The sequence below is a fragment of the Elgaria multicarinata genome, chromosome 8 (assembly GCF_023053635.1).
Source record: "Elgaria multicarinata webbii isolate HBS135686 ecotype San Diego chromosome 8, rElgMul1.1.pri, whole genome shotgun sequence".
NCBI classification, from domain to species: domain Eukaryota; kingdom Metazoa; phylum Chordata; class Lepidosauria; order Squamata; family Anguidae; genus Elgaria; species Elgaria multicarinata.
Window position 1 is genome coordinate 44,840,727 of NC_086178.1, and position 19,819 is coordinate 44,860,545.

General features: G+C 41.4%; 1 protein-coding gene across 6 annotated transcripts in view; it reads left to right on the top strand.

Annotated features, from left to right (window-relative positions):
• LOC134402633 (retinol-binding protein 1) overlaps positions 1 to 19,819 on the top strand; it is a 97,323-nt gene that overhangs the window by 20,328 nt on the left and 57,176 nt on the right. For 5 of the 6 annotated variants that reach the window (XM_063132236.1, XM_063132235.1, XM_063132238.1 and 2 more), the window contains exon 3: positions 12,952 to 13,135. In XM_063132236.1, the coding sequence (XP_062988306.1) occupies positions 12,952 to 13,135 (184 nt within the window). Of the gene's footprint in view, positions 1 to 11,562; positions 11,619 to 12,951; positions 13,136 to 19,819 lie in introns of those variants that run through there. The other variant, XM_063132234.1, reaches the window with a different exon arrangement.

Sequence of the window (19,819 nt, forward strand, 5' to 3'; positions counted from 1 at the left end):
ATTAAAGTTCAAGACTTAGAGCAAATATTTCACAACCTGCTAAATAGAAATTTTGCACCCTTATTGTCTCTTGAAATAAGGCAAAAATATGTAGATATAAAAAAGAATTTTCATACCATTACATTGAAGTTTTGTCAACGGTTTAGTGGCATAGTTGCATATTTAAATGAGGTGAAAAGTGCCTCCTTACTCCATTTGTTGCTTTCTCTTTTTTAAGGAGCAAAGAAACACGTTGCAATGTTACATCTATTTAATCTAAATAAAATAGAAATTTAAATTGGGAAAATACACAGTGTTCATTCGATAAGAGAGCAATCCTATGGGTGGGTGGCCATAGGATAGTTTGGATTCCTGGATCTGAACTTGGAGACAGTGCTCTGGGAGCGGGCAAGGAGTCCAAACTCCTTGCCCCCTCCCAGCCATTGCAGAGAGAACTGTGCTGGTTGCATTTCCAAGGTTGCAAGGACAACCTCAGAGTGAAGAGAAAGGGGGTGGGCCAGTGGGAGGGGATGGTTTATGCCATATGTCCAGGCCACCCCAGCCTCCTTCCCTGACACCTCAGCTAGATGGGTGAAAAAGCCTGTCTAGCGAAAATACGAGTGGGAGGACCGATGAGTCAAAGATTGCCTCTACCCTTCCTCCTGCTCTGCTTTGGATGGCCACAAGCCATCCCCATAGGATTGTGCCCTAGGAGTGCTTCCAAACAGATGGCTCCTTGTGCGGCCAATCAAAAGACAGCAGGTATTCCAGTTTTTCCTCCCTAAGGTATTATTTGTGGAAAGAAAAAAGTCAGGAGAGGTGGTGAATAAACATTGGAGGATTACAAGTGGAAGACCATGGGGCTATTTGCATGGCACAGCAGCCCACTGTGGGTTAGGCTGTGGTGTGAGAAGCCACCATTTTGAATATACAACTCCCGTTCAAGGGTTGTTGTGTCATATGAACCTGGCATGTTAAATTTTACATTGTGTGAGTGTGCGTGTGTGTGTGTGCGCCCGTGCGTATTTTATGGTCTTACATTTTATTTGTGAATCTCCCATAGAGCTTTAGATGTTGGGCTGTAAAAAAATGCAATCAATCAATTGTTCTTGTTGGCATTTTTTTTACATAGCATCGGCATCAATGTAAAAGGAATCTAAAAGAGGAACAGCAAACCAGCTTATTAAAGTACAAATTGTACATGAATCAACTCTTTGCTGTTATGGAAAAAGCAGTGTGGGAAAGCCTGAGCAGCCTTGAAGGGAATATTTAACAATTCCCCTGTCAAGGTCCCACCAAAAATCCCCTCTCTGAAGCTACCATTTGCTTTTCAAGGGAAGCCTCCTATCACACTACTGTTTCAGAGGCTACTCAGGCTGTTTACATTACCAAAAAAGTGTGTGTTAAATACATACACTCAATAGATGCCACCTCTAGTTTGGTCCTTAATTGATCAGGAGCTTGTTGAAGCTCCCTCTGTATCATTCTGACACACGAAAGAATACTTAAAGGCTGGTCCATGTCATTTCTTGGAAACGGCACTCTGGTCTATGTTGCAGAAAGTAATGTCAAGGCAGTGGGATCATATACTTATTTGCTCAAGACAGATTCTTAAGTTGCCCTAAGTGAAGGTACTTCCTTGGTAAGCAAAATGTTGGTGAGGGTACTGATCATCCAATTTGACTGATTTACCACTGATGCTGTGAAAAGTTATTACCAAGCCAAACACAATCTATAGGTTGGGTCCAGACTAGGCTAGTTACACTTAAGTCCCATTAAACTCAGTGAGACTTAAGTTAGGCATGACTAATTTAAGTCCCATTCATTTCAGTGGATCTGCTCTAAGTAGAACTAACATTGGATTCGGTCCATTGGTTTCAGTGGGGCTTATGTGCAGCTAACTTGGGTTTGTATCCAATGATTTCTTTCCAACAGTGGAAGAGAAACCGCTGGTGTAACAGATTCCCCTTCCCGCCTGCAACATGCCCCCCAAAATGCTCCGGAGGGTTGGGGAGCCTTCTGTAATAGATTTGGGCATATGGAGGGGGCTACAGGAGAAAGGAGAGGACAGAGAAGTCCCACCGCATGAGCAGACGTCCACTTGTGTGACCCCAATGCAGTAATTTAATTCAACTTATTTTTGCAGCAATTTAATTCAACTATTTCTGAATTTCATTTTTTCATGGTTTAGAATACCTATGACTCTGAACGTAAGGGTCATAATGAGTGTGATTCATTGATAATATGAGTGCAATACACTGTTAAAACATTACCGCCTACTAGTACTACTACTACACACACAAACACAGGTGTGAATGCAAGTAACTTGGTGGGCATTAAAGGAATGGGAAGTCTGTGGGTGCCCCCATTCCCCCTCCCCTTTTGGTAGAAGTTACCCCTTTAGTAACTTTTTATATTATTTTGTTTTTTGCTTAGCACAAAATCTTTCTATACCTATTTTTCATATTTGCCATTCTAAGTACAGCATTTTATTCACTGTCTCCCAATCTCTGCTAAACAACCTTGCCTGCATATATTAAATGAATTTCTCTCTTTTCTATCCACACCAATAGGCAAATGTTATGAAGTCACTTCCTAATGCAATGGATGTGCAATGAATAGCTAGGAGAACAATGCACCCTTTTGCATTGTATTAATACTTATGTGAAACCTTATTTAACTTTTCATGCCTTGTCATGCATGGTTAGATTCTACCCCTCGCACCCATCGCAATAATGTGATTCAGTTCCTTGTTCTACAAGTGCCCTTTAGTACTTTGCTGATGGAGCCAAATGTCTTTTTGTAATCTGTTAGTGCTAATCCGCTCAGACTCCCATGTTCCTCTGTGCTGTTATTATCTTGCATTGCTTCCTACAATGTAAAGATGGCAGGAAATGATCTATATATTTTATCTTTAATGAAGTCCTTCTCTATAGTGTTTTGGATTACATAATGAGAGGAATGTAAGATGGAGTAGGCCTTGGTTAAAGAGTCACTTACCTAGTCCTCAAGGTTAGATACTTAACTTTTTTTTTTCTGCCTCTTTTCTTGGCTGTATTCATTTGGACACCAGTGAGGCTGGGGGCTGATATATAAAAAGACTTCAGATTTTGGCCTTAGACAGACCTTATACACCCCAAAACAGGAACCTCCTGGGTAAGAATACTGTTGGGGGTGCCTGACAATTTTAACATCTCGCAAACCATTATTAAAAATAAACTATTGGAATAAAGAAGAAAGAGTCAAAAATAAATGGGGTTGGTGAATGTAAACCTTTAGCAAAGATTTTAGGTAAACCTTTCTTGGTCTCTTAGTATTAGGAACATAGGAAGTGGTCTTATACCAAGTCAGACAAATAGTTAGAGGGGCTACAGGGTTTGCAGAAGGCCCAGCCAAAGTATTACAGTGAAGGCCATATTGTTTTTAACTGTCTACAGTTCTTATCACCACGCCTAAGAAAAAAGATACTATAGATCTGGAAAAAGTGCAGGAAAGGGCAACTAAAATGATTGAGGGGCTGCAACATCTCTCCTATGAGGGATGGTTCAACAGCTGGGATTGTTTAGCTTGGAAAAAAGGAGGTTAAGGGGAGATATGATAAAGATGCACAAAATTATGCATGATGTGGAGAACATGGATAGGGAGACAACTTTCTTCCTCTTTCAAAATGCTAGAACCTGGGGTCGTCCCGTGAAGCTGATTGGTAGGAGATTCAGGACAAATAAAAGGAAGTACTTCTTCACACAGCGCATAGTTAAATGCACTCTGGACTGTGTGGACCTGTTCCCGGTGGTCCTTGGCTAGCGAGGCTACCGCAGTTGACCAATATAACTCAGTATTGCCTACACTGAATGGCATCGGGCTTTGAGACAGGACTGAAGAAGCAGGGATTGAACCCACAGCCTTCTGCATGCAAAACATGTGTCTTATCCCTGACCCACTTCATTTCCCCTCTAAAATTAGATATTAGATCTCCCGTGGCTTTTGCCGCTGCTTTAATACAAATAATGGATGTGCATTTTTACCTGCTCTTATATATTTAATCAACTTGTAGATGAACATGTGTAGCAGTTGAATCAGTACATCCCATGGTTTTGCCACCTGTTTAGCAGATACTTTGTAATAAATCTTGGAGCCATGTGTTGATCTTATAAAATTCCAACCAAGAATTTTTAGTATTAGTGACTAGGACTATAACATTAGAGGGCTTGCTCTGTCTTTTTATCATCATCATTATTATTATTATTATTATTATTATTATTATTATTATCTATCGTAAGACACTTGGAGTGTGCTTCTCCTGCTAAATTGGTTGCTTCACCATCTGTCTTTGGATGAGCAAGAGGAAATCTGAGACACAAGTTTGCAAGAAGTCATGCTCAGTTTCTGAATCAAAAAATCTGTAACAAGATGCCTTCACTCCCTAGCCCTAAATTATTATTTCCTGCACTTCAGCAATAACTGAACCCTATCACTTGGGTTAGTGTGTTTGAGGATGGTTTGTACTTGTTCAGTGGTTGGTATGTGGCAGCTCATTCGTATAATTTACTTGCTTGTGCAGTGAGTCTTGGTTCAGGCTGTAAGCCCATCTTTACATTAAGAGGAAATCACTTTTGTTACCTTTAGGGTAACCATATGAAAAGGAGGACAGGGCTCCTGTATCTTTAACAGTTGCATAGAAAAGGGAATTTCAGCAGATGTCATTTGTATATATGGGGAACCTGGTGAAATTCCTTCTTCATCACAACAGTTAAAGGTGCAGGAGCTATACTAGAGTGACCAGATTTAAAAGAGGGCAGGGCACCTGCAGCTTTAACTGTTGTGATGAAGAGGGAATTTCACCAGGTTCCCCATATATACAAATGACACCTGCTGAAATTTCCTTTTCAATACAACTGTTAAAGATACAGGAGCCCTGTCCTCCTTTTCATACTGTCACCCTAGTTACCTTGGTTGTTCGTGCTTCCTGCTTTTTGGCATGATTGTTATAGGATTAATTATATGGATGGAGAGGGACAACCACCTGGTTTGAATGATTACTTCCCCTCCATTCAGTTCAATTGAAACAGTACCATCTAGTGGCAGAAGATGGTTTTTTCATGGCAAAATTTGCAACGGTTGCTGCAGGAGACATCTTGGTTGTTCACAATGTCATATAATCGACCCACATCTTCTGTGAGTGGCCAGTCACAAGTGTGCTATAAATCACTTGTTTAGAGAAACCCTAAGGCTGAGGTCTGATAGCATTTAGTATTTTTTTTTCTATTTGTGAAGAAATCCCTGATTTCAATGAGCTCCTCCTTTGGGAAGAAATGCAGAACTGTGCCAACATACTAATATTATTAAATCCTCACTAACTGTGTAAGTTTCAAAACCAATGTGTGCTTGCAGACGTGTCTCCTGCAAATGTCTTTTGCTTTCTCTGAAGCACTGATGAGCTGGGAAGAGGGGGAATGCTCTTGAGTGACTGAAAGGTTCACTTTTTAATTCTAGTGCATGTCTTATCGGGGTGTCAGCCACTGTGCTTTGGGGGAGGGCAAGGGTTGGGACCATGAGATGGCCTTTCTTCCAATGCCACCAGACTTCACTGGGTTTTTTTAAAGGCTTTAAACTGGTTTTAAATAATCATAACTCCCCTAATTCCTGCACCTATCCTTCTGATAAGTTTTCTTGCTTGGGACACAAATGATTTGCACTATTTTCATATAATTTGCCCCCAAAACTAGAGGTGGGGAGGAAAGTGGAAGTTAATCACTTCCCCCCTTTCACATAAACACCTGCACCTATCCTTTGGAAACTACGTGGACGCTTCTAGATTGTTTGTCATTTTGAAATAATGCTCCTCAAGAAACATAGGTACATAAGTTTGTCTTCTTTGGAATACACTCAAAAGACTGCTGTTGCATGAAAACCCCTGCACTATTCATCTGAAACTTGGCAGGCTTGATCCCCTCAGAAGGGGAAACTCTCCCTGCAGATTTCATCCAATTCTGCCAATAAATAAAAAAGAGTTGTTCTCATACAGCACAAACCCCAAACTTTTGTTTTTCTAACATTTGGCAGAAGTAATCCTGTCCTAAGAGACTAGCATGCCAGCATATATTATCCAATTCTGACTAAGAGAAAAAAAATTGATCCCCACCCCATGATCGTCACCAGTAGACATGAAGCCTCAGATCTCAGAATCTCAGCTCCAGTTTAGTACCCAGGTTGAAGAGTTTAATATTGGGCTTGTTACACATGTATAGACCAGGCTACTACCTGGATGCAAGAACCTTTTGGAAGTCAATATACATAGGTAAGAGTTCTTTTAGGTGTGGTAATACTCTCAAGGCAGCTTTACTCTTCTTACCTTTTGGTTCTGTGTCTAGCAAAGTTGTGTTGTTCTGTTGATACTGCATATACTTTATTTACTTTATTGTTATGGGATAACTACAAACGTAATTTATACTGTTCTTTTCCAACAGAGAAGTAAACCATATAACAGTTGTGTTACATTAATTTAATTATATACAATTTATATAGGAGATAGAAAATAAAGTAGTGCTCAGTTTCTATGATTTCGGGATGGGATTTATTTCCAATCTGGGTGGACTTCACTAAAGAATAGTGTAACTATAATCTTGGAACATTTTGTTTCAGTTTCACTAATATCAGTATCCTTGCAAGTTTTTCCAATGAATATTTAATCTAATTTGTGAGTTTAAAGTACTATCATTAACATTCTTTCAATACAAGTGTTCTAGTTTAATATATTCACGGTCACATTAAAATCAGTTAAAATACGCTTCAATTAACTAATGTAGTTCTGGAACTCGTAAGTGAATCAGTTGTGGTGCGAAGGGTTCAATCCTATGCATGTTTAGACTGAGGCAAGTCCTACAGATCACAGCATTTCCCAGCCAGTCATGCCAGTAGATAGGTGTAGTGGCATATATTCAGTGAAGAAAAAATAATAATCTTTTTCTTCTATTTAAATTTAATGTTCCTATGGTAAGAGATGTGGCACAGGTCAGTGGTTTGGCCAGGATAGCACAAGACTTCTGTCTAGACTGATTACTGGAAGAATATGCTCATTGATTGAGGTACAAGCTCTTGCATGAGGGAAAGTGTGGAGTGTTACTAGTAATGGATCCCAGGATCCATTTTAATAGCAGCAGCAGATCATGTGGGGAATTGCCTGTTCCTTGCATAGAAATTGAAACATTGTCCTGCTGTTCTGTCAACCCTGATGTGCTAGACATTTGCAAGGGAATGATGTGTAGCCATCTGGTGAAATTGACTGGAGGCAAGGTCAGTGTGGCTATTCTCTATGGGACCAGTTTTGTTTTGGTGCATAACAAGCCATCTGGGCATCATCCTTGTACCCCACACATCATGGTTCTTTCTGTTTGGATGTACTGTCCCAGTTGTCATCTTTAGTAGTAGTCATCAAACGTTGTGATGTTCATTACAAGAACCTACTGCAAAGCCACTTGGCTAGTTATGTATTCTTTCTGATGGCGGCACCTTCTATCATGAACAAATACCTGTACAGTGGTAGCCAACATCCACTCCTTGCTAGCAAATGTGTGGTCCTTTCCAGCACCAAGATTTAATCTTGACAGCAACCATATGGAAAAGTGCCCTTTAATCCTCATTAAAAGATGTGGAATGCATAGTAAGTTCCCAGATACCTTATCCTGGCAGGAAGGGGGAATGATATTTAATACACCACCCTCCCCACTTTTGGGGGGTCAGAGATGTACATCATATTTAAACCAACAGCTAAGCAACTGAAAGAAGAAAATGCCTGGTCCCAAGTGCCAGGTTAGTGTCAGATTTAATTAATGTCATAGTAGTTGCTGGCCTGAGTTTAACTTTGATTTTACATTACAGAATGAAACTTGAGAAAATTAAATTCTGCATGATAAGTTATTTCCATGTAATCTAGAGAAAAGGTTAGAGTGTAATCTGTGATAATTCTATTTAAACCTGAAACAGTGCCTTCTTCAAACCTCTGGAACTTAGGGGGTGCTGTAAGATATAAAATAAATAGAGAAACTCATTACATTATATTCCTACTCTTGATATAGCTTAACTAAACAAAACCACATAATAATGAGAGACATTTTTCCATGTAGGAATTGCCCCAAGCACCTTCAATATGCCTCATCTGTCTATTGTTTGTGCACACAGGACACGATCTAGCTCTTATAGGCACAGAAGAGGAAGGGGAATAGCATTGGTGAATGGTGATTCTGCTCTAGTCACAGTCAACAGGATAGGGATCCTGTTCTTTGAAGGCCTTCCTGGAGATGGTCTGATTGTTAATTTTTGATGCATCCCAAAGGCCGTTCAGTTACTGAGATAGGGTCAAGTTCATCAGTACAAAGTGGCCTCCCTGGCTTTAGGAACCAGTATGTGGTTGCATGACCCAGAAAGTCCCTGCACAGTTGATCTAACTGATGGCCTTATTAGTACATCTGAGAATACAGACTGGTGGTTTCATTTCACTTCCATTTCATTTATTATAATTCTATACTGCCCAATACCCAAAGCTCTCTGGGTGGTTCACAACATGATACAATCTAATATTAAGCATTTAACATACACAACTTTAAAACCATTTGAAACAGTTAAAATAACAGTTAAGAATAAAACTACCAGAACCTGATTTTAAAGAACTAGCATTTAAAAACCCCATCATAAGAACGTAAGAAGTGCCATGCTGGATCAGCCTGAGGGTCCATCTAGTCCAGGACTCTGTTCACACAGTGGTCAACCTGCTGTCAGCCAGGGACCAATGAAGCAGAACACGGTGCAATAACACCCTCTGCCCATCTTCCCCAGCCACTGTTGAATATAGGCTTTCTGCCCCAGATACTGGAGTTATCACATAGCCATCAGTACTAGCAGCTATTGATAGGCTTCTCCTCCAGGAATTTATCCAACCCCCTTTTAAAGCCATCCAAGTTGGTGGCCATCACTACATCTTGTGGTAGTGAATTCCATAATTTAACTATGTGCTGTGTGAAGAAGGCCTTTTCCCTTGTTGCCATCCTCAGAACTACTCTCGGAGAAGATACTCGGAGGAGAGCTTTGGATGTTGGTTGCAGCGTATGGGTAGATTCATAGTGGGAGAGCTCTGTTGGGTATTACCCTAGTGAAGCTTCCTGTGTAGGATGAGTGGTATGATTATCACTCACTCACACACACACACACACACACACACACACACACACACACACACACCAACCTGACTTCAGATTGGGTGCTGAGATTAGGCCTCAACATAGATGCCTCTCGTGTATTTAATAATAACGCAGTTAGATTTTCACATTTAAAATGCCTAACTTTAGATTTTAAATGGCTACAGAGTCGACATACAATTTAGGGATGTCTTTATTTCTTTGCCACAGGGCTGGAAGTAGGACAGCTAGTTTTTAACTTTAATTGTAGCCAGTATGAATGACCTGGAGTAATTGGTCAGCAATAAACATGATGCCATTTTATGGCTTCAGTTCACATTTTCCCTTTAAGGACAGGTTTGTATTTTCTATTAAAGTGTAGATCTGAAGAGATGACATAAATTACTTTGGCAAAGTCTAGAGGGCCCATTAATGGAACCTACTAAAAATAGATTAGAAAAAAATCATCTGTCAGGCCTAGTTTATGTATGATTGTCCCTGCTTACAAAATATGCTAGATAATATTCTACAGCCCCGATTTTTTGTTGAATTGCAGAGCTTTCATTTGTCTCGGATAAGGATCATGCTACTTTATTATGTAACAGTGCAGTGAGGGTGGTGGAATTGCAGCAGGCAATAGTGTTTTATTGGAGATATTTTTCTGGGGACTGGCAGAATTTACAACTAGTTAAATTATATCAGGAGAAATTCTGAGCTTCACAGGCTACCTTCACCTAAAATGAGCAGTTTGAGACAGCTCTCGTAATAGCTGGGAGAGTTGGGCAGTTTGTAATCTTGTGGCAGTCAGGATTCCAGCCCTATTGTCCAGCCATGCCTCCTGGCCTCCTTTCTTGGCCAGCAAACCACACAGACAGGTCATAGCTCCTGAGGAAGAGGGTGAGATCAGGCCAGAGGTGATGTTAACCTCTTGCCTTCACCTCCTGGTCTGTGACTTTTCATGGGTACTGGGACACCAGATGGAAGTAGAGCTCAGGAAAGCACCTCTAGCACCTTGTATCAAGGATGACTTTTTTGTGGGTGTTGGGAACCGGGACACTAGATGGGTGTGGGACTCAGGGAAGCACCCTCAGCACCTTGGATCAAGCAAAATAGGATTGCCCCCATCCCTATAATTGTGCAGAGATTGTGCCTACATGGTCTTCTTTCCTTATTTATGATACTGGCTTTCTCCCTCCAGATCCGGTTCACCTTTGAGGAGAGTGGCCATAGTGCGAAGGTGCTTTGGTTCTTGAGCATTACATTCTACCTTTGCCAGGGTTTGCGTCATCATTTATTTTTACACTGGGTCTTTTATTTTCCAGTGCCCAGCCAGCCTTTCTTGCTGACAATGGTGTGCTTGGAGGGAGATGTGGCAGAAATACAGCAGGATGGAGGGGAGGCCCAGATTCAGCCAGAAGCTTCAGGAAGTCAGTTGCCCAAGGTGGGCACTAAGTAAAAGACTAAGGGGGGGTCAAATCAAGTGTCAGGAAAGGGGGTTAATGTGTCAAGGTGATAACAGTTTTACAAGTGCTTCAAGTGTAGTTTTGAGCTGGAGAGGCAACCAGAAGATAATATCTAAAGAAACCAAACCAGAAAACATAGCACTGAGATTTTTAATATTTATTTTAAATGTTTATGTCTAGGTTTCTGCTTCAGTTAGAGGCACCCAAAGTAGATTACAATGGGTGAGCAATTTCAGGGGTCTAAGGAACCCCACAGGCTGCACTTCTGCCACTGTCTGGTGGAATTACCTTGGGGCAACAGCAAAAAGAAAGGCCAGTGGCTTTTTTGAGCAGTAATTAGGTTTAGAACAAGCTAAATTTGACCTATTTGCCACTCTGCAGTGGTAAATGGATATTTTTCTAGCTACCCCGAATTTTACTGATGTGACGGTGGGGCTGCATATGGCCCATAGTCTGTTTCGTCCACCACTCGCTTACGTCAAAACATTAAAAACAACAACAACCAAGCAGCAATAAAAAAGTTAAAAATGACTGGAGACAGTAATAATAATTGGGCTTGGTTACTTGGTGCATCAACAACATAACAGGGAATGAGGCAGGGTGGGGTGAGAGAATCAAAATTAAATGTCCAGCAAGACAAAAGCCTGCCAGAACAGAAAGCTCTTCAGCTTGGAGTGAAAAGTCATCAGGGACAAAGACAAATTGCTCTCTGGGTGAAGGGAGTTCCACAGCGTAGGCCCGACAATAGAGAAGGCCCTGTCATACATTGTAGCCAACCACATTTCAAATGGTGGCAGGATATGCAACAAGGCCTTCTTAGATGATCTGACAGATTGAGCAGATTCATGTGTTAGGAGTCAGTGTTCTGATCTTAAACCGTTTAGGGCCCAGGAATGAACCAGAAGCTAGTGAAAGAGGACTGTCCAAAGGCATTTTGCTGCGGAGCAGAAAATGACACCCTCTGCCCTAAATCAGGGTGCATGCTGCCAAAAGCTGAACAAGTTTGGTATGTGAGACAGAAAATCCCACTAGTTTTTACTCTCCGTGGTAATAAAAAAATACAATAGCAATTACACAGCAAACAATTTGCTGCTTTTTCATAATATGTAATGGTAGGGGCCCTATTTTCTTCACATTAACTTTGGGTTAAGAAAGGTGGAATATAAATGCATCAAATACATAAGTAACCAATACCCTATTGAGTACGGTAATAGGGGAAATATTGATGACAGAGAGATGGGATGCATGCCTTCCATTCATAAGGTTCAAGATAGGCTCCTCGGCATCTTCTGTTAAAAGCAATTCATTCAGCAGGCTGGTGAAAGATCTCAGCTCAGTATCCTGGAGAGCTACTGCCAGTCAGTGGACAATGTTGACCTAGAGGAGCCAGTGATCTGATTTGGATAAGGCAGCTTCATATATGTTTGTTGACAAGTAACCCTGTAGGCTTGATCAGTTGTGTGTTACCATTGGCTAGTCCATGAGAATATTTGAGATTATTTATGTAGCTAGACATTTTCATCTAGCACACAGTGCTGGGAGACAGGTGGATGAAAACTTGTCCTCTTGCAGTTTTACTTTGCTATTTATACTTGGATAAATGTTACAACTTTTAGGGAAATGTTGTATTGACTTCTCGTAGCCTGAACTAAGGACTTTAGAGCTGGCTTCGAAAAACTTATTACATTAATGATTTTGTTACATTTCATTACATTGTTGAGAAATAAGGGATTCTTTTCACATTTTAATTAACATGGTCAGTCATATGGATAGAGATCTGTTAGGAGATGAGTTCAGTTAAATATGTTTTGCCATAACTTTCCAGTCTTGGTTTAAAAAACCCTTTCATTAACTATTCTCTCCCTTGTCTGTGCTGATTTGTTTTGCACTACTAATTAGTTGCAGAAAACATTTACAGAAACATGGCACTGTTGCTTCTTTATGAGGATAACGCATAATAATCCTGTTAACTAGCATGCATCAGATACTAAGAAATAAACGCTGGTCAATTAAAACATTCATCAACTGAGCTATCTTGAAGTTGTTCTGGTACAGTTACTTGAACTAAAAATTCATTAACCTTATCTTCTGTCTGTCTAATCCTATGCATTATAGATGAAAAATGTTTCTATTTGCAGAAGGTTTTACGCTTATCCACTCTTCCTTTTAGTACTGTCTAATGGAGTTAACGCTTCAGTAATAGAACTTTGAACAGTTTAATCGCAGAGGAGAGGGAACAATGGTTTTTATTGTTTACACAGTTTTCAGTTTCTCATTTATCACCATTACAAAACAGATATAAAGCATTGGGTTGTTGTGTTTTTTTCTCCCCAACCCAGGAAAGTACCAAGTGGTTGGAGGTATAATTTCACCTGTTAGCGATAACTACGGAAAGCAAGGACTGGCGGCAGCAAAGCATCGGATAGCAATGGCTCGACTTGCACTGCAGACATCCGAGTGGGTCAGAGTTGATCCTTGGGAGAGTGAGCAAAGGCAATGGAGTGAGACCTTAACAGTTCTCAGGTAATGATGATGGTGATGATTTTTTTACATTGGTGTATTCAAAGGTAGCTTGGAAAAGCTGTAAATAGGAAGGTTCAGCCAGCACTGAAAGTAAAATTCTGCAATTTCAAGGAAATTAGCACCTTCTTTTATGTTTTCCAGAATCCAGGTTTTCGGTGTAATTAGAGTTTCTTGACCCATATTGTGGAAATAGAGAGCTGGCAAGCTGGTGACATTGGAGCTGTAGCGGGTGAACTGTAGGGGTAGGCCACCTTTGGGGGCCTGTTGGAACCCTGGCACCCCCACAAAATGGCTGCTGTGGGAGGCATAAAGGACAAGTACCCTTCCCCAAAGATTGGAGTCCAAAGCAGAGGTGGGATCTGAACCCCAGTACACAAAACAATCCTTTTGAACCCTTAATTTTCAGTTTGAAGAAAAACCTGTTTCACAAAAGGCAAACTCTTCTTTCCCTATCCCTCTGTCAGAAAACACATTCCACCCTCATCTCCTTTTTCCTCTCACTGGTTCACCATCCGTAGTCTCTTTCTCTCTCCCTCTCTCTCTCTAAAACACACACACCTTGATACACCAAGAAAGGCATCTGGGAGTGCACTTGTGCCCAAGGCCACCATGTTGCTTACCCATTGGTCTACTGAGGCATACCACACCGCAGGATACCTTCCTGAGATCCCGGGTCCATTCTAGCTCCTGAGATTTCATCAGGTACATCTTTGAACTTTTTCTGCACAGGCTTAGGGGCTTGCTTAAGTTTTGTGTGTTGAAAAAGAAAGAAAGTTCAGATACGGCATTGAAAGTCTGAATGTTGCATTATTTTTCAGATACTAGCATCTGCACTTCCACAACAATTCTGAGCAGCCAATGACAATTCCAATGGTAGCATGCCATTGCAATCTTTCATAATAGGGAAGGCTAAACAAACCTTTTATTATCTATACAGTATTTCAGATTATTGCTAGGTTTAATAGAACTTATATGTGTCCTACAAAGCCAACAAATTGGCTCTGTAGTTCAGGAGCAGGTGGAAACAGGGTGGAGAAAAGAAAATACTTTCTATAATCTTCTGATCATCCCTGTAGAAATAAACTAATGTTTATTTACTTTAACTTACATTTTGACGATTAACAGATGCTATAAGGTGGCCCCACTAGATTTAAATTGTTCCTTCTGCAGGCTCTCTCCATGTATGAAACGGTTCATGTACAGCAGTTTGCATAATTTTTATCCATGTCATTGTAACCTTCAATGAAAAGATCCTTCCTCATGAGATCGGCTTCTGTATCCTGCTATCTCCAGTGCCAGCAACCTGTCAGCTTTCCATTGCCCAGTCCTCATCAAGAAATTCAAAGTACACTAAAGACCCAGATTGTGGAAAACATAATATAAGATGCAGCAACATGTACTTGGTGACTTTTATCCATGCCACTGTAACCTTCACTGAAAAGATGCTTTGATGTCTGCAGAACCATGATGAGCAACGGTTTTTAACCAAATTGATGAACTTCAAAGGTAGTTCAGTTCCTCTCAGTGCAGAAACGCAGTAAGCCTATTCACAAAGCAAGACACTGTAAATTTGTACTCGTACTACTCACTTTATTTTAGATATATAGAATTTTTTAAAAAAATCTATAGATATAAATATAAAATATCCATGTATGCTTACTCAGAAATGTAGTATTGTACTCAGTGGAACTCACTCACCAGTCATCGTTGAACTTAATGGGACTTATTTCTAAAGTAGATATGCATAGGTTTGTACTGCTAATTCATCTTCTCTGTAGATGGTTTTTCACTCGCAGTCTATGTGCAAGTGCAACAGAGTGTGTCCTTAGCACTCTTCAAAATTTACTTGTGCTAGGGATGTCTGTGGCCTGGTTCAGGGGCTTTGTGGTTAGCTTAACCATGTTCAGCTGTGGTTAAAGCTAAGCACATGCGGAATGCTTGCAGACAACACTTTTAACACTTTTGTGGTTAAGTTTTCCTTAATCATACGCTAACCACAAAGTGGTTAGTGAAGCGCCCGATTCCTCCAACTGATCCACCTTGTATCCCAGCAGCCCTAGCGCTAGGAGCCCTGGCAGTTACGGCCATCATTTTAGAGCAGGCACCAATGAAATCAGCAACTACATGCATGTATCGCCCCGTTTAGTGAGCGGTTCCTTTGCTTTCTGCATCGCCATGCCTGCTATACCTCTACAGTCATCACAGGGGAGGCAGAAGCCTTCCTGGACGGCTGCGCTAACTGCATCATCAGGCAGTGCTGCCACAGTCATCAGAACCTGAGGGGTGTAATGGGGCTTCAACAAGGTAGGAGAAACGGATGCTTTGTATGGGGAAATTGCAAGTGGGGATTTAAAAAGCTCTACTGTAAGCATGCTCTGCTAAGAAGAGCAAAAATCGCTCCGAAAAACTAACTTGAAACACGAAATGGCAGCCACAGTGAGTGTATCAATTGGCAGTCCAGAGCAGCTATAGAGCCTGGTGGCTAGAGCAGCCCTGCCTAGTTAGGCAACTCTGTACTGGAAGCTCTATGCCTTAACCCCTTAACCATGGCCCCTTAACCACAGACATGTGTCAGACAACACTTTTAGCCATGGTTAGTGCTGCTAACCATGTTGCACAACATGGTTAGTGAGCCTAACCACAATCTCGCCTGGCTTCTCCAACCATGGACATCTGCACTGGGGAAGACTGTGCACATTGACTTTCCTTGGAGTTGGAACCCTGATCACATTTGGTTCAAGCACTTGGAAAAGCCTATGTGAACAGAGGTCTTCATGTAGGTTCCTCAGCTCAGATATTCATGTCTAACATGTGGGTGTCAGGGTCAGGGAAACCAACCTGATGTCAGGAATGGGGCCAGCAGCACGGACCCATTGTACTTTTCTTTGCAGACACCCTTCACGTGATGTAATGCAGGAAGGACTCTAATTTCATGCACTATGCCATGGGTTGGCAACCTACTGTCCTCTAGATGTTTGGGATTAGAACTCCCATAATCCCTAGCCATCAAGGCCAATAGTGCAAAATAACTGGAAGGCAACAGGTTGCTTACCCCTGCAATACATGGTACTTGGAGGGCACCTTCAGTTGCATTAACTGTTTCATTAACTATGATCACTGTGGCTTAAACAAGCCATGATGGCTTGTTTAAACTGTAGTGCTATTTGCTTAATTGCCTGTCCAGGCAGGCACTATTTGGCTAATGTTGGATGTTATTTGCCTAATTACCTGTCCAGGCGCGGTTGGTCATGTCATCAGAACCTGGGTGGCATGGCTTGTTGGTGGGGAAAATAATTCTCAAATAACCCATCAACAGGCCATGATTATGAATGGCTTGTTAACCTTGCCAACAACCCACCCTCACTGGGTTCATTCAACACAACAACCTACAAGTGGGGGATGGATTATAGAATGGGTAGCCAGCACATACCGCTAATTGAGGTGGCTTACCTAAATCACCTGGTTTGCACAATCACTGAAAATGATTGTGCGAACCAGGTCACTTCCTTCCCTGTCCTGTGATTAGACTGATATTCTGTTCCTCACGCCAAATCCCTTGTGTTTTCTAGGGCAGTAACTTGAACAGTCTGAAGTCCTCAGAAAACCCGCCTTGGCTTCATGATTCATATAAGGAAATTTTCCTTGGCATTGTCGTCATTAACAAGGATGCCTCAGAATGGGTGTCTGAATGCATTTCACATTGCTATGATACGGAAGGCCCCAAACTGGAGGGCTGTGTCAAAGTTTATTTCATCACAGAAAAGGCAGCATCCTTTGTATGCTTCAAGGATGGTTTCCATTGTAAACGCCAAAAAGCAACTATGCATATAGCACAGTGTGTGGTGGCTTGAGATATGGCTGGCTTGTTTGGTTGAGTCATCTAGTTCTGTTGCTATCAAACAGCTTAAGGTTGCAATCCTTTGCATATTTAGATATAAAAACGTCCCATGGCTCCCAGCATGCCCTAGGCATGCTGGCTAGGGCATGCTGGGAATTGTAGGGCATTTTCTGGTCAAATCATGCAGAGGAGTGCATCATAATACAGTCAACTTGATGTGTGCTTGTCTGGATTATGTAGGTTTTGTTTTGGCGGGCTGGTGAGTGCATTGCCCTTCTTTGCAGCAAAGGTCCCTTCAATATTTTTATGTTCTGTGATGTTTAGATGTTTTTTGTTGCAGACCTGCTGAGCTGATTCACCAATCAAGCCAAAGTTCCCTTTCTCAACACAAATTTGAGTTATCTCCAGTTTAGGGCAGCTCCATTTGAAATATCTGGCATGCTTCTATCTTCTCAATCACATGATAACAGTAACCAGCTAAAACCCAGTCATAACTGTGAGGCCAGCGATGACACATAGATGAATGTAGCACAAATTTCAGGCTGCCACGAGCACATCAGACAATCTGAACATCCTTGCATGAGACAATGTCCATAGACGTATCCCTGACTTGTTCATCAGGTAACTATGATAGACAATTCCTAGACAATTGCCAGGTTCATACATAACGGCAAGCCACCGTTGGAGATTTTCCCCATGGGCTTACTGTTTCGCATTTGAAATATTCAGGCCATGTTGGGAGCATGCCACAACTTGTCAAGCCTTGGTGGGGGCGCACTGCAAGGTATATGTGAACCCAGCAATGTTTATTTATTTAAGGATTTTTATGCCGCCATTCAGCCAAAAAAGGCTCTCATGTTGGCTTACAAAGGTATTTCTTGACAGTCCCTGCTGACAGGCTTACAATCTAAAAGATTGTTTGTTGTTGTTTGGATGGTTAACAAGCCACCAGCAACCCTAAAACAGGCCATGGTTCTGAGTGACCTGTTCGCAAACCCAACAACCCACCCTCACTGGTGTCACACGTAATGGCAAGCTGCAGCGCACCCCTGCCTCGGTCTGAATTTTCAAAATGGCGACTGGTTCTGCAACAAGAAGCTCCATGGGGAAATTCACCCATGGTGGCTTCTCATTATGTGCGAACCAGCTCAATGACTCCTAACCCATCCGTAGTTGGCATTAAAAACCATTCTCAATATTAGTTGCTTAAGAGATGGAAAAGTTTTAGTAATACTTGTCTAGTTGCTTCCATCTGACAGCAAAATCTGTGTAATGTTAAATCGTGTGTATGTGTGTGTATGAAAACTACATCTTTCACTTGCTAACCAGGGAGACATCTTCTTTCTCCCAAGGAAATAATAGGCATAATTGTTCCCTTAGGCTCACGTAAATTTACTTCTGAAGCCACTGAAAACAAGAAAATACATGTTTACAATTTTAGTCTACTGATGCAGCTTCCAGATGTCCCCATTATATTTGAATTTGAGGCACGGGAGATCTGTTCCAAGCATTCCAGCATTTTCCCAGCTCAGGGACAATCTTTGTGCCCTGTCTCCCCTCCAGATATGCTGAATTCTGTCAGTGACTACTCAGCTCTGTCACTGATCATGTTCCACTTCTCTATGGCATTGCAGCTTGCTTTAGTTTATATTTCCCTTTCTCTAGCTTCTGATTCAGTCCTGACAAGTAGAAATGGCTGTTAATTCTAGGGAACAGCTGGGGAAAGGTGTGAAAGCAGGAAATGCTGCTTAGTGCTCTCAATCCAGGTCTGAAAGGATTTCTCATGCAGTGCCCAGTTCGACGGTTGCTGCAATACACTCACATGCCTGTCCTGTGAAAATTGTGAGGTACATATAATGCTTCTGCTGTGCAGTTGTTACAAGCTGCTTTGCTTGGTCCTCTAGGACTACTGCAAATGAGTGAAATGAGTAGCGCTGCTGCATCTAAATAACGGTACAACCAAGGCTTTTACTTGTGAGATGTGTTGAGAAACAGTTCTCTGCTTGTTCTCAAGTTCTATATAAATGTAAAATATATAATCAAACGGTGGTAGGAAAACTCTGTACAAAAAGTAAAGTTCATTCTGCACTTTCCTCCTCTAATAGAGTATATACAAGAGTTGCAAAAGAATGATGTATTTGTTTGTGGATCCTATATATAATCTGTGGTTTTTACATAACACTGGGCTGGCTAAAGGGAAGTAAATGACAGCCTATATGTCTGACATGAAGATTGTCTCAAATGGAATAGGGCCTTATATGTTTTGTATATGAGTTTTTTATTAGACGTAGTGTATTACATTATTAGTTAAGTATGTGATGTTTTGTAATGTTTGCTTTTTTCCCCCTTTTCCTCCTTTTTTCTTTGCTTTGCTCTTTGTAGAAAATAATAAAATTATTAAAACCAAAAAAAAAAAAAAGTTCCTGAATGGCATAGTCCAAGGGTGGACGACTTGTGGCCCTTCAGATGTTTTGGCCTACATCTCCCATCAACCCTAGCCAGCATAGCCAATGGTAAGGGATGATGGGAGTTGAAGGCCAAAGAAATCTCAAAGGCCACAAGTTGCCCACCGCTGGCATAGGCCCTGATTGTCCAAAAAATCTTATCTTGCAATCTCACCATAGGGACTGAGCTTGTGTTGAATTTGTCAGGACATAGCTCCACAGTGGATCTGGAACTGGGTGGGGTGGCATGAAGGGAGGATTCAGTGTACTACCATCCAGCTTTGCCCAGAGGACAAAACTACAGAGAAGCCAGTTCATCAGCAAGGAAGTCTCTTTACACAAGTAGGCCAAACCGGGTCAGGTGGGTCACCTTAACCCATGTAAAGATATCAGATGTGCTCA